This window comes from Helianthus annuus, chromosome 4, assembly GCF_002127325.2.
Source record: "Helianthus annuus cultivar XRQ/B chromosome 4, HanXRQr2.0-SUNRISE, whole genome shotgun sequence".
Classification (NCBI taxonomy): domain Eukaryota; kingdom Viridiplantae; phylum Streptophyta; class Magnoliopsida; order Asterales; family Asteraceae; genus Helianthus; species Helianthus annuus.
In genome coordinates, this window is record NC_035436.2 from 81,518,429 (window position 1) to 81,531,450 (window position 13,022).

Genomic DNA, 13,022 nt, shown 5'->3' on the forward strand with positions numbered 1-13,022 from the left:
ATAAAATCATCAATTTTTAATAATACCTTTTATTAACCGTCTTAATGATTTTGTAAGAACCAATTTTAAGCTTGTTACGGATTATTAGTTGTTAAATATGCATATCCAAATATCATCCAAACAACCATAAATAAAATATAACCATACAAGCACACAACACATATGTTAAAAGGTGCATAACCATAGCCAACTATTTTGACCACACTTGTTAACCGAAACAAGTGTGTCAAAAGGTCCTTCCTAAGGGTGAATATTAACACAATAATGTGTCATTGAACTCCCACTTGATCCCGCATCCAAATGCTTCAAGTATTCATCTTGTGTTGTGATTTCTTCACATTCTTTGAGCTTCCAAATGTCTTTTAAATTCAGCTCCAAACTCCTTTGGACTCCGAAAATGTGTTTTGGTTATTGGGCTAAAATCCCGTTAAGAACTATGAAGTTCTTTAGGCCCGAAATTGGCCAAAAACAAAAACACAATTTTGTGTGCATCTTCTTTTACAAAAAAAAAATATCCTAATACATTTTTCTAGTAAAATGAAAATGCACCTAATCTATTTATTTACATGCCAAATGAAAATAAATAAATTACATAACTTTACAAATGGAAGAAAAAAAATAATAATTATTACAACCTTTGAAATAATTAAATATAACTCTACAAAAAAGATCGCAATTGGAGACTGAAATATCAGTCTCTAAAACTCCTAAATCAGTCCCTAATGGTTATTAGGGACTGATTTTGCCAGTCCCAAGTCAGTCCTAATTGCTTAGTCCTAGATACTTTCATTAGTAACTAAATTTCAGTCCCGATTGTATGACACCAATAGAGACTGATATTCAGTCTCCTATACACATAAAAATCAGTCCTCAATATACGTTGTGGTACAACATCATTTCAGTCTCGAATACATTTCGTCGGTGACTGAAAATCAGTCCTTGATACTAGGCCTTTCAGGACTGAAAATCAGTACTTGAACCTTGTCTATTTTGTCCCAAATACATTTACTTAGATTTGGGTTCCATGAAAATTCAGTCTCTAATAGACTTTGTTGAGACTAAGAATTAATCCCTGATAACATGCCATTTCATTCCTTAATATATTTTTTAGGGACTGAAAAATAGTCTTAGATGTCATCTTATTTTAGTTTCGAATATGTTTTTAGGGACTGAAAATATATAGCTTTTAAGAACTTTTTCAGTCCTGAATATGTTCTTTTAGAGACTAAGAATCAGTCCCTAATAATATGTTCTTTTAGAGACTGAGAATCAGTCCCTGATAACATATTCAATTTATCTTTTAGGACTAAAATAATAATCTTAGATGTCATTATTTAGTCGCGAATATGTCTTTAAGACTGAAATTTTGTATCTTTTAAGAACTTTTTCAATCCCGAATATGTTTTTTAGAGACCGATAATCAATCCCTAATATGTTAATTTTGTAACTAAAAAATAGTCGCCGATGCTATGACTGTTTCTAGTTATGAGTTTTTTTAAGACTAAAAAATAGTCTTTAATACTACATTTGATAGTCGATAGTATGCATGCACATTTGGTAATATATTTACTTTTTAGGACTAATAAGAGTCTTAAATACAATGACATTCTCAACAAATTTAATCCATAACATTATAGCATGTTAATTCTAAACTTTAATAAAGTTAACAGTCAAACATATAAGTAAAAATAGTTAGTAGATCAATCCTAAACTTCAAAATAGTAATCAAACAAACACCAACAAAGTAAGTTAAACTAAGTCACATCCTAGATCAAACTATCATTAACATTGAGTTGCCCATCCAAATCATTTGCTCCACCACTCACATGTGCGGATATTGAACTCTCAAAATCCGGAAACTTTGAGCTCATGAACATCAACATTTTTTCCGAGTTCTCATTGCTTTGTTTCAATTTCTCTTCTAGTAAAGCCACTTGATTTCTAAGTGCTTCCGTCTCGCTTGAAGATGGTTGAGACGATCCAGCTTCCGATGTCATCCAAAAATCTTTTTTTCTGAAAACCGGTCCAACGCCTACCTTCCATGCAGATTTTGTTGGTTTTTTCTTGGCACATACACTTTCAATTGCCTCCTTTTCGAGCTCGTGATCCATGGTAGTAGTTATCGTTGTCCCATTAGAAATTAACTTCGCCACCGCCTCCTCTTTATGTTGAATAATATTCGCCTAACAAAGAGAGTGTAACAATATCATCAATAATTAGTAAACAGTTAAACAAATAATATGACTTTGATAATATGACTCAACTTTCAAACAAATAACATGACTATTTTAAATTAAAATCTTTGATAACTATATGGCTTAGCCTCTAAAAAAATAAAATTGATGAGATTGTAACAATATCATCAGGTTTGAAAGTCACAAACATCTCACCAAAAGTCAGGATTATCTAATAGAACTAAGCATGACTGATCCTTTGATAACATATCATTGAATCCCCCCCCCCCCAACCAAAAAAAAAAGAAGCATACACAGAATGCAAGAAGCTGTCATTAATTGATCTTAAAATCAATTGAAAACATAGATTAATTTATGTGCTACCAAATCACTAAATCATAAAAAGCAAATCACAGAAACAAAACTGATCCTAGTGCTTGTAAGATTGACTAACCTATCAACAATATACATGTTAGATAATGAACTTGAAAATAACATACAATTTACGAATGCAAAACCTACATTAGCATAGCCCAACTCACAGTTATATAACCTACAGTCTCGGGTTATTTTCTTTCAGCCAGTTTTCACACGAAAGCATAAACCAACCAGTTTGGTATGGTTTGAAATTTTCTAAAAAAGGGATCATTCACATTATATTTGATAAACAATAGGCTCTCATCATTCACATCATATGCTAAAAAATCAAAAAAAAAATGGAACCAGAATGTGGCTAAGTTGTTGTCTTGGTCTGATGATGATTATGGATCGCAATACGCAAAGAAAAAGAAACTTGGATATCCTTACGTATTGCCGCTCAAAATTCAGCCTATATATCTCTAAACCTAACTTGCATCTATAAGAAATCTAGTTCTAAAAAATGGGTTGTTTCAAAGAGAGTAATAACTTACATATTCAGTTTCTGCCTCCTCATTTTGCCATCCTTTTTTAGCATTATAATGCAACTTGTAATAGACTTCAAAGGGGCTAGGCGGCGTTTGAGTCTCGCGATTTGTCTGTGACAACAAAAAGCAATAATATAACATAGGGCTTGATAAATGTGTTTAGAAAACATTGAAGTTGGAACTAACAAATAATGGTTAATAATCTAGATATGAACATAAATGGTCCATAAATGAAAAGAGAGTACTAAACTAATTCACTAAATCAAATAAAACCCTTTAAGTTTAAACAATAAATCTTCAAAACTTACCATGTGGTATACGTGATTGGCTATTGACCGAGAGCCTCCTCTACTTGTAACAACTTGTTTTCCACGATTACATTCCATTTGATCACTGTATCTCTATAAAGTTAAGAAGAATAGGCTAGTGAGTTATATGCAATCAAATCACTATGATCCAATAGCATTTACATCAATATGTAGGACCTTATATGTATGTAAACTACTTTGTGTATGTATGTATATATGATGTTAACATAAAGTTTGCATAAATTTGTTTCAAGCATTCAACAAACTTACCCGAGTTGATTCTAACTCCCAATAATCGCATAAATGGTTCCAATCTTCCGGACTCCGACAATTGGATTTCATCATTGATCTAGCCAACCGAGGATTGGTTTTTCCTCCATTATTCTTCCAGTGGGCACTCAACTCACCTCTGGTACGTTTCCATTGGTAATGTAGTCGAGAATCCACATATCCCATGAAAACTCTATCTGTTCGCAACAAATTGAATTTTCCCTGCATTGAATTTGTATGTTAACAATGCAAATTAAAATGTGAGTACTCTTCAATAATTAATAAAAAAAGTATATCCAACTTACTTGTAACTTTTCATACATCAGATTTTTTATATCAGCAGGTACAGACTCCCATTTATGAAAGTTCATTGGACATACACTACGCATTACAATCCCACACTCATTTGCAAACTGAGTAGCTGTACGCCCAACAAATCCTTTCGTACCGCCAGCCATTGTTAAAGAAATTTTGGAACCCTCAGGCAAATTCTCAAAGTCTTTTGTAGCGCTAAGATTGAGATTTGGACCACGCCTTTTTGGTGGATCAACCTGGGTTTGATTTGAATCTGTACATTTTTTACAATTAGGGGAGCTCAGACTATTTCAATATAAACAAACAAACATAATAATTTTACTTTAAATAATTTTGATTCATCTTTTTTATTAACCCATCTGATCCAGTAAAAAATTAAGATCAGCCCAGTTTAACCCGTTAAATTGGAAAGGGTTATCTCAATAAACCCAATCATATCAACCCAAAGTTTGAAAACTGCTCATACCAACACAGATTTGGAACAACGGGTCAAGATTTCCAGGCGTAGTTATAAGTAAAACACGAGTATGCTATAAAATTTAAATAATCAAAAGTCTATGATAATTACCAGTAGTTGTAGTGGCGTTACGCTTGCGTCTACGGGTCGAGCGCGGTACCATATCAGATGCACTTCCAATGGCCACCGACTGATTTGTAGGTCCTCTAGAATCTTCTTCAGGTCTCGTTCTTGTAAGGACCATCATCACCAAAAACATAAACTTCCACATTATGCTACAACAAATTAATAGTCAGTTACTTAAAGATATATACATTACACAACTAGTCATTTTTCAACCAGAACATAAACATACGAAAGATATACATAAATTTCAATTTGATGCATGCTTTGGAAAACATCGTCGTTAAAGACACATGAGGATGGCAGGTATGAATTAGGATAAACAAGTTGGGAATGTGCGTATGGTAGCTGAATTACACATTCCAACTCAAATGCTTGTGTTGGATTGGAAATGGTATTAACTAGACCTGGCAAACGGGTCGGGTTGGGTTGGGTCGGGTCGGGTCATGGGTCAAAATGGGTCAATTAAAAAAGGGGTTGTTTTGGTTCGGGTCCAAAATAGGTTCGGGTTAGAACGGGTTTCGAGTCGGAAAGGGTTTCTAGTCGGAACGGATTTCGGGTCGGGTTGGTTAAAAATATTTTTTAAAGAGATTGTACATCAAGGTTTCTTTCTCTCTCATCGTTATTTCATAACAATTGAAATCCGACTTCGTGTTCTATCATCGTTATTTCTTTCTCTCAACAAGAAACGACAACACAATACCTATTCAGATCTAATTAACACCAAAATTTGTTTTCAGATCTAGAACGCATAAGCTACTATCTTCATAATACGAACAACAAATTTTTTTTTGTTTCAGATTCAAACAATCAGCGCAAAACCTACTGTTTTTTTAATCTTTTTCTCGTTTTGTATCTTGAGTATCACATGTATATTTCAACTAAAGTGATAAGAATCAATATAGTGATCATACAATGTTCATAAATTTTATCTCAGTTCATCTTAAAAACATACTGTAACTTAATGAATTATGTTCGAAATGATTGAAACTTGCACTGAAATCACAAACGAATTCAGTCCGAATTCACCGAAACAGTTAGAAACAAACAAAATTCGATTCGAAACAGTCGAATCAGATCAACACTTGTTCGAAACACATCAACAATCAATCAAAACACATTTGAGATGTCTGAAATTCATCGAAAATTAACCGAAACAATCCGAACTCAACCGAAATCCGATTCGATTACATCGAAACTCGTTCGATTTCACAAACGAATACACGCAGAGCTTCCATAGCTCTGATACCACTTGAGAGAGCACTTGCCCCATGGCCGTTGTCGTACTCCACGGAACTTCCTAACACCACCCGCCGGAACTGCCTGAGCACCAGCCGCCTTCATTGCTATCTGTTTAGCTTGCAGCCTACCCTCGCCGTTTCTCCCCACCTTTTTAATCACCATAGAGGTTTGAATATTAACCTCGTTCACATACTTCTTAACCCGCCTCCGTCCAAAAAGCTCGTCTTCATCGTCACTAGAAGAATCAGTGGCATCAGGATCAGTCATTGAGCGTCCCTAATCGGACATTCGGACCAAAATGTGGAAGCTTCATAACGATCCCATTGTCAACAAAATTAAAATACTCTGACATAGGATCATAACTAAAATTATATGCATTCTACACATTATTCAAAAAGTCTGAAGGAAGGGTTGTATATGGGTCGGGTGGTTCAGGATATCCAAAACAAACAACTTAGGAGCAAAGTGGCATTGATGATCTAAAATAGAACCACTAGAATCAAACAAGGTCGCGCCTATATGGTCAAGCATTATGATGGTGCGATTAGAATAAGATGATAATAAAATAGCTAGTATCAGCTTATTTTGTCGGATACTGTAAATTTTAGCAATAACCGTAAGTGGTCATTTATATGAATTTTTTTAGAAGTTTATTGGTTAATCGAATAAGAATCGGAGTTAGCTTGCTTTTTGTTTTGACCACCTGTTCGAATCGAGTTTAGTTGTTTACTTGTTCAGTTTCAGTTTGTGATTTTCAAGTGCAGTTGATATATTTTCAGCCGATGGCCATTCTAAAAAAAAAGACCCGACCCGACCCGAACCCGTTCTGAACCGGACCCGTTCCGACCCGGACCCGTTTTGACACGAACCAAAACAACCCTTCTTTATTATTGACCCATTTTGACTCATGACCTGATCCGACCTGTTTGCAAGGTCTATATTTGTTTATTCGGTTCAAGTCCCAGGTACCAAAAATAAAATTAGTATGCTTCTCTTTTTGAACAATATTTCTGCATAACTGTTTTTTAACCAGCCCATTCTGACCCATAACCCATTCCGACCCCTGACCCGACATCTAATTTATTCGGTTACACCAACATCATGCTCTTGATTAGTCGTAGGAACTAATTACTCATTGTTGACTTTTAAAGTCAAACATAACGCTTTTTAACATCTAAAAAAACTCAGTATCCTCCTAGAAAAAGAACATGAAAAAGTAATCACTTTCTCTGTGATCGTTTAATTATGCAAATTCATTTAAGTGATCAGGTAGTCTTGATTATTTTATTCATTTAATTGCAACTCCTCGCAAGAAGGGGAATCCTAGACTTTTCATCATCATGGAACTTATAAGCCATGACCAGGTCATAACCTGTGAGCTCAAAACCCTTCTGGACCATCATGTCACATAGCCGTTCAATGCTGCCACTAGGCAAAGACTGTAACCTAGCTATCGCTTTGCCTGCGTATTTGTAAGACTGTAGAGAACCCACAGCTGTCGTTGGGGTTTCATTAGGTATAACGGGCTCGAAATTGCTTAAAACGGCTTCCCGGATTTTTTACAGTGGACCAAAATGGGATTCGGCAAAGATACCTCCCCAAATTTTATGGCTTTAAACAACGCATTCGCGCTGGGACCGGAAAATACTGTTCTAACATCTGTTCCTATACCGATAACTGGTTGAAGTAGCATAGTGATTAAATTTGAATACCGAAGACAAGAACTTTTGATAATCAGATATATAAATTATACCAAGATTATTACATAAATCAAATCAGAACTACATCTTTGAAAGTTGAAACTAATATTTGAAGCCCTAAATGACCAATTCTTCCCTTTTGATTAACAGATTCTGCCACACCGCCAACTCGACACCGTATCACGGTTCTGCTAAACTACTTGCTGAAACATTCTATTTGTTTATCCAATTTAAGTCCCAGGTACCAAAAATAAAATTAGTATGCTCTTCTCTTTTGAACAGTTTTCTGCAAAATTGTTGATCTAATATTTTGTTAATTTGTTTATGTTTGTTGTTGACCAGGATTTTGCAATGACATTGGATATGAGCTGGACTAAAATCACTAATAAGGTAGATCCAGTGTTCATTAATGGAGCGATAGCTTTTGCAGAAAGGGGTAAAACATATGTTGATAGTGAAGGTAGGATACATTGCCCGTGTAAAAAGTGTGTGAATGCAAGAAGACATGTTCCCACAGTCGTTGCTGATCATATCATCTATAATGGTTTTGAACCATCATACAATGTATGGATTCATCATGGTGAACATCTTCCGGGTTATGAAACAGATGATACAGATAGTGACTATGAAGAAAGTGAAAACGAATCTAATGATGGTGTCAATGAGTTACTTGATGATGTTTTTCCTACGGGCGGCGAAACTGAAGCTGAAAACTTCATGGACGATGCCAAACTACGTAATAACCCAAAGGTGGAGAAGTTATTTGTCGATATGGAGAAGCCTTTATACCCCGGGTGTGATGAGTTTTCTGTACTAGGCTTTTTACTAGAGTTGATGAACGTGAAGGTAACATGCAAAATGACAAATGTGTCAATGGATATGATTCTCAATTTATTTAGTCGGGCCTTCAAGGATGCAAACTTGCCGAAGAACCATTATGAGGCGAAAAAGTATTTACGTACTCTTGGACTAGGATACGAATCTATTCATGCTTGTAAACATGATTGTGCATTATTTTGGAAAGAAAATGCAGAATTACAAAATTGCCCCGTGTGTGGCACTAGTCGTTATAAGGAAAATAGTAAAGGGAAGAAAAAACCGGTAAAAATTTTGCGTTACTTTCCCATCACAAGTAGACTTAAGCGCTTATATGCCTCAAGACACACTGCTAAGGAAATGTTGTGGCACGATAAATACAGAACCAAAGAGGAGGGGGTTCTTAGACATCCAGCAGATGGAAAGGCATGGAAACACTTTGATACAATGTTTCCTGATTTTGCAAAGGATCCTAGAAATGTTCGCCTAGGGCTTGCAAGTGATGGTTTCAATCCGTTTGGTGCAAAGAGTCTCTCATATAGTATGTGGCCTGTTGTGCTCATACCATACAATATGCCTCCTTGGAAGTCTATGGTCGATGCTTCATTTATGTTGACATTGCTGATTCCTGGAAGCAATTCACCAGGTAATGATATTCATGTATTTTTGCGTCCACTAATAGATGAGTTGAAACCTCTATGGGATAAGGGTGTTGAAACATATGATTGTGAATCAAAACAGAAATTCAACATGCGTGTTGCACTTCTATGGGCAATTAATGATTTTCCTGCGTACGGTTATTTGTCTGGATGGAGCACGAGTGGATATAAGGCATGTCCAATATGCAATGAAGATGCGAGCAGTATACGTTTACGAGATAGAATAGGATATGTAGGTCATAGGCGATTTCTCCCGACCGATCACTCTTGGAGGAAAGCACGAGATTTTAATGGACAGAGAGAGACTAGGCTTGCACCTAAAATTGTCAACGGAGATGATTGCTTACATCAGTTGAAACATCTCCCTATACATCAGCATGGAAAACATCCGGATCATGTAGGTAAAAAGAGAAAACGAAACTCACATGATATAAACTGGTCAAAGAAAAGCATCTTCTTCGAACTCCCATATTGGCCTAAGTTATTGATTCGTCACAACATTGACGTGATGCATGTGGAAAAAAATGTGTGTGAGAATGTGTTGGGAACCCTATTAAACATAGAAGGAAAGACCAAAGACACTGACAAAGCCCGACTAGATTTGGAAGATATGAACATATGTAAAGAGCTTCACTTGGTTAGAAAGAATGATCATTGGGTTAAACCACATGCTTTGTATGTTTTAACTCGAGATGAGAGAAAACAATTTTGTAATTTACTTAGCTCTGTGCGTTTCCCAGATGGGTATGCTGGAAATTTAGCTAAAAATGTGATTGCTGAGCAAGGTAAGGTACATGGGCTAAAATCACATGATTGTCACGTCTTAATACAACGCCTAATTCCTATTGCAATCCGTCCCTTTATGACAAAACAGATTCGTGAGGCATTAGTGGAGTTGTCTCAGTTTTTCAAGAAACTTACTCAAGTCACATTACACGTGAATGAGTTGGAAACGTTGCAAGAAGATGTAGTTAAGATTTTGTGCAAGCTTGAACGTATATTTCCCCCATCATTTTTTACAGTTATGGTGCACTTGTGTGTGCATCTTCCTCAAGAGGCAATTTTGGGAGGACCTGTACAATCGAGGTGGATGTATCCAATCGAAAGATACCTTGGCCATTTAAAAAAATATGTTAAAAACTTAGCTAAACCCGAAGGCTCGATAGCAGAAGCTTATGTTGTTGAAGAAGCTATAACATTTTGTTCACACTATTTACGAGGTGTTGAATCCAAGTTAGACAAACGTGACAGAAATGATGACAAAACCTCTAGTGATGCTCAAAGTTGTGTGTTGGATGTTTTTAGATTGAATGGTTGAGGTATTGGGAAGAAAGAAGTACATATCCTTCCTAGTAATCTTATGAAAAAAGCAATATGATTTATCTTCAACAATTGTCAAGAGGTTCAGCCGTACTTAGAGTAAGTTTTTTTTTATATTTGGTTGTGAATTGGTATTAACTATCATATGTCACTAAATTTATAGTATACTACATGTGGCAGAGAACACTTGCGGTTTTTACAAATGCAACATCCGGAATCATCAGATTTTTACGAGATGCAGCAATCTACATTCTCGACTTGGTTTGCAAAACGGGTAATGCTAACACTCTATTTTACTTACTTTACTTTGTGACATTGCACTCTGATAACATGATTACTATGTTGAAAATTGGGTACAGATTCAAGAGATGTATGCGCTAAATCCATCTCAAATTAATGAAGAGTTATATGCATTGTCTTGCCTTCCTGATAATCGAGTATCGTCACACAGGGGTTATATCGTGAACGGGGTAAAATTTATAGTTAAATCAAACGATGACGGTAGACAAACACAAAATTGTGGAGTTACGGTACCGGGCGTTCATAATGATATCGAAGATGACTATTATGGATTTCTTGACGAAGTCAATGAATTGTCATTTATAAGAGGTTATCGTATAATATTATTCAAATGCACATGGTTTGATACTGATCGTCGAAGAAAGAACGTGATATTTGAACCTCATTTTATAAGCAAAGACACGTCTCGACATGCTTACAAGGAGGATCCTTTCATCTGTGCAAACCAAGCTAAACAAGTGTTTTACATAAATGATCCACTTAAACCAAATTCACAATGGAAAATCATTGAAAGAATTACCTACAGACACTTGTGGGATATTCCAGAAGACAAGAATGCAGAAGATTTGTTAGAAGATGTCAACCTTCACCGTAAAGATGTTGAAGAAGAAATTGTTGAAAACGTTGATGTTGATGGCACTATAGATGATTTTATCCATGACAAGCTAGATGATTCTGATCATAGCATGGAAGATTTTGGTTCAAAGTCAAATCTGGATGATTCAGACACAGACACTGATAAACCCAATGATGAAATGGAAAATGATGAGTCAGACGATGATGATTGGTAATGTTCAGTATGTAACATTTGTAAGAGTTTCAATTATTAAGCTTTACAAAGACTAGTTTTATTCTTACTAATATACATGTAAAAGTAGCATTGTTTCACATTATCTAAGCATTTACTATGGATATTGTGTTTGCAGGTAAAAGTAGAAGTATCAAGAAAGGAATTACATTGAAGGAAAAAGTAGAAGTATCAAGAAAGGAATTACAGGTAGTATTTAATAAAGCTTTTTTTTCTAATTTGGCTAGTATCTATTAAAATTTAAGATAACTTAGTATAAATGTTTTCAGAAGGATGAATTTGGAAGAAGCTTATCTTAGAGGCTTGTGCTACATGGACTTATGAAGGTTGTTGATATGTTGTAGTAGGTTAATTTGGATGCTAATGATCTTATTTTGTACTTTGTTGAACTTTGAACTTCTTTTATATTTTGTTAGAATTGATTTGGACATATAATGTATTATGTTAAACGTAATATGTTTTTTAAAATTATTCAATAATACATATGTTCATCGAAGAAAAATACTCCTTTTTTTTTTAACTTTTTAAGTATTGAACCCGGTCCAAAGCTTATACCATATGTCCATATTTGGATCTAATTGGATTGTGTATCAATGTATCATTTCATTTTACGTGTCATATATGGTGTTACGAATGAAACATAATTGAGATTAAAATTCAGCTACCAATAAGATGTCAATATATTAGTGACTGAATATTAGTGATCAATAAAATTGTGCCTTTTTTATTAATTGGGCACTTATTTGGGACTGAATTTCAGTAACCAATAGGTTTCCATCCATTTTTTTGGCAAAAATGTTTGAGACTAAAATTTAGTTTCAAACAAGTGGTCAAAGTATTAGGGACTGATTATCTGTCACAAAGATCATCCGAAAAAAATCAGTCTCTAATACAATTAGTAACTGAGAAATTAGTCTGGATACCATGCATCCGAGACTCATAGATCAGTCCTTCATAATTTAGTCTCTAGGTGTCAATATATTAGTGACTGAATATTAGTGACCAATAAAATGACGCTATTTTTATTAATGGGACAGTTATTTAGGACTGAATTTCAGTAACCAATAAGTTTCCCCCAAAATTTATTTTTAGACTAACATATTTGTGACTAAAATTCAGTCTCGGATAAATGGTCCAAGTATTAAGGACTGATTATTAGTCACGGACATCAGTCACAAAAAAATCAACCACTAATACAATTAGTAACTAATAAATTAGTCCCGGATACTATGTATTCGAGACTGATAGATCAGTCCCTCATAATTTAGTCCCTAGGTGTTAATATATTAGTGACTGAATATTAGTGACCAATAAAATGGCGCCATTTTTATAAATGGGGGCAGTTATTTAGGACTGAATTTCAGTAACCAATAAGTTTCCCTCCAAAAATTATTTTTAGACAAACATATTTGTGACTAAAATTCAGTCTCAGATAAGTGGACCAAGTATTAAGGACTGATTATTAGTCACGGGTATCAGTCACAAAAAAATCAGTCTCTAATACAATTAGTAACTAATAAATTAGTCCCAGATACTATGTATCCGAGACTGATAGATCAGTCCCTCATAATTTAGTCACAAATGGTCATTTTTCTTGTAGTGCATATTCACACAAGGTCATGGCT

General features: G+C 34.9%; 3 protein-coding genes and 1 long non-coding RNA gene across 4 annotated transcripts; 3 read left to right on the forward strand and 1 right to left on the reverse strand.

The window, feature by feature from the left end:
• Positions 1–1,612: 1,612 nt before the first annotated feature.
• Positions 1,613–6,061, reverse strand: LOC110933832. The gene is made up of 7 exons (XM_022177036.2): positions 5,802–6,061; positions 4,541–4,704; positions 3,963–4,225; positions 3,658–3,879; positions 3,388–3,480; positions 3,086–3,190; positions 1,613–2,183 (listed from the first exon to the last, which is right to left on the reverse strand). The coding sequence occupies exons 1-7, from the start codon at positions 6,059–6,061 to the stop codon at positions 1,767–1,769; spliced, it is 1,524 nt and encodes a 507-aa protein (XP_022032728.1). The 3' UTR covers positions 1,613–1,766.
• A 1,554-nt stretch (positions 6,062–7,615) lies between these two features.
• On the forward strand, positions 7,616–10,287 carry LOC110943638. Its single transcript, XM_035989365.1, has 2 exons — positions 7,616–7,735; positions 7,837–10,287. The coding sequence occupies exons 1-2, from the start codon at positions 7,616–7,618 to the stop codon at positions 10,285–10,287; spliced, it is 2,571 nt and encodes an 856-aa protein (XP_035845258.1).
• Positions 10,288–10,341: 54 nt separating this feature from the next.
• On the forward strand, positions 10,342–10,776 carry LOC110939178. The gene is made up of 3 exons (XR_002592040.2): positions 10,342–10,388; positions 10,470–10,563; positions 10,649–10,776. It is a non-coding gene; the product is annotated as an uncharacterized LOC110939178 (long non-coding RNA).
• An 8-nt stretch (positions 10,777–10,784) lies between these two features.
• Positions 10,785–11,822, forward strand: LOC110939179 (coiled-coil domain-containing protein 1-like). Its single transcript, XM_035989366.1, has 4 exons — positions 10,785–10,819; positions 11,116–11,376; positions 11,516–11,586; positions 11,667–11,822. The coding sequence occupies exons 1-3, from the start codon at positions 10,785–10,787 to the stop codon at positions 11,517–11,519; spliced, it is 300 nt and encodes a 99-aa protein (XP_035845259.1). The 3' UTR covers positions 11,520–11,586; positions 11,667–11,822.
• Positions 11,823–13,022: the final 1,200 nt, after the last annotated feature.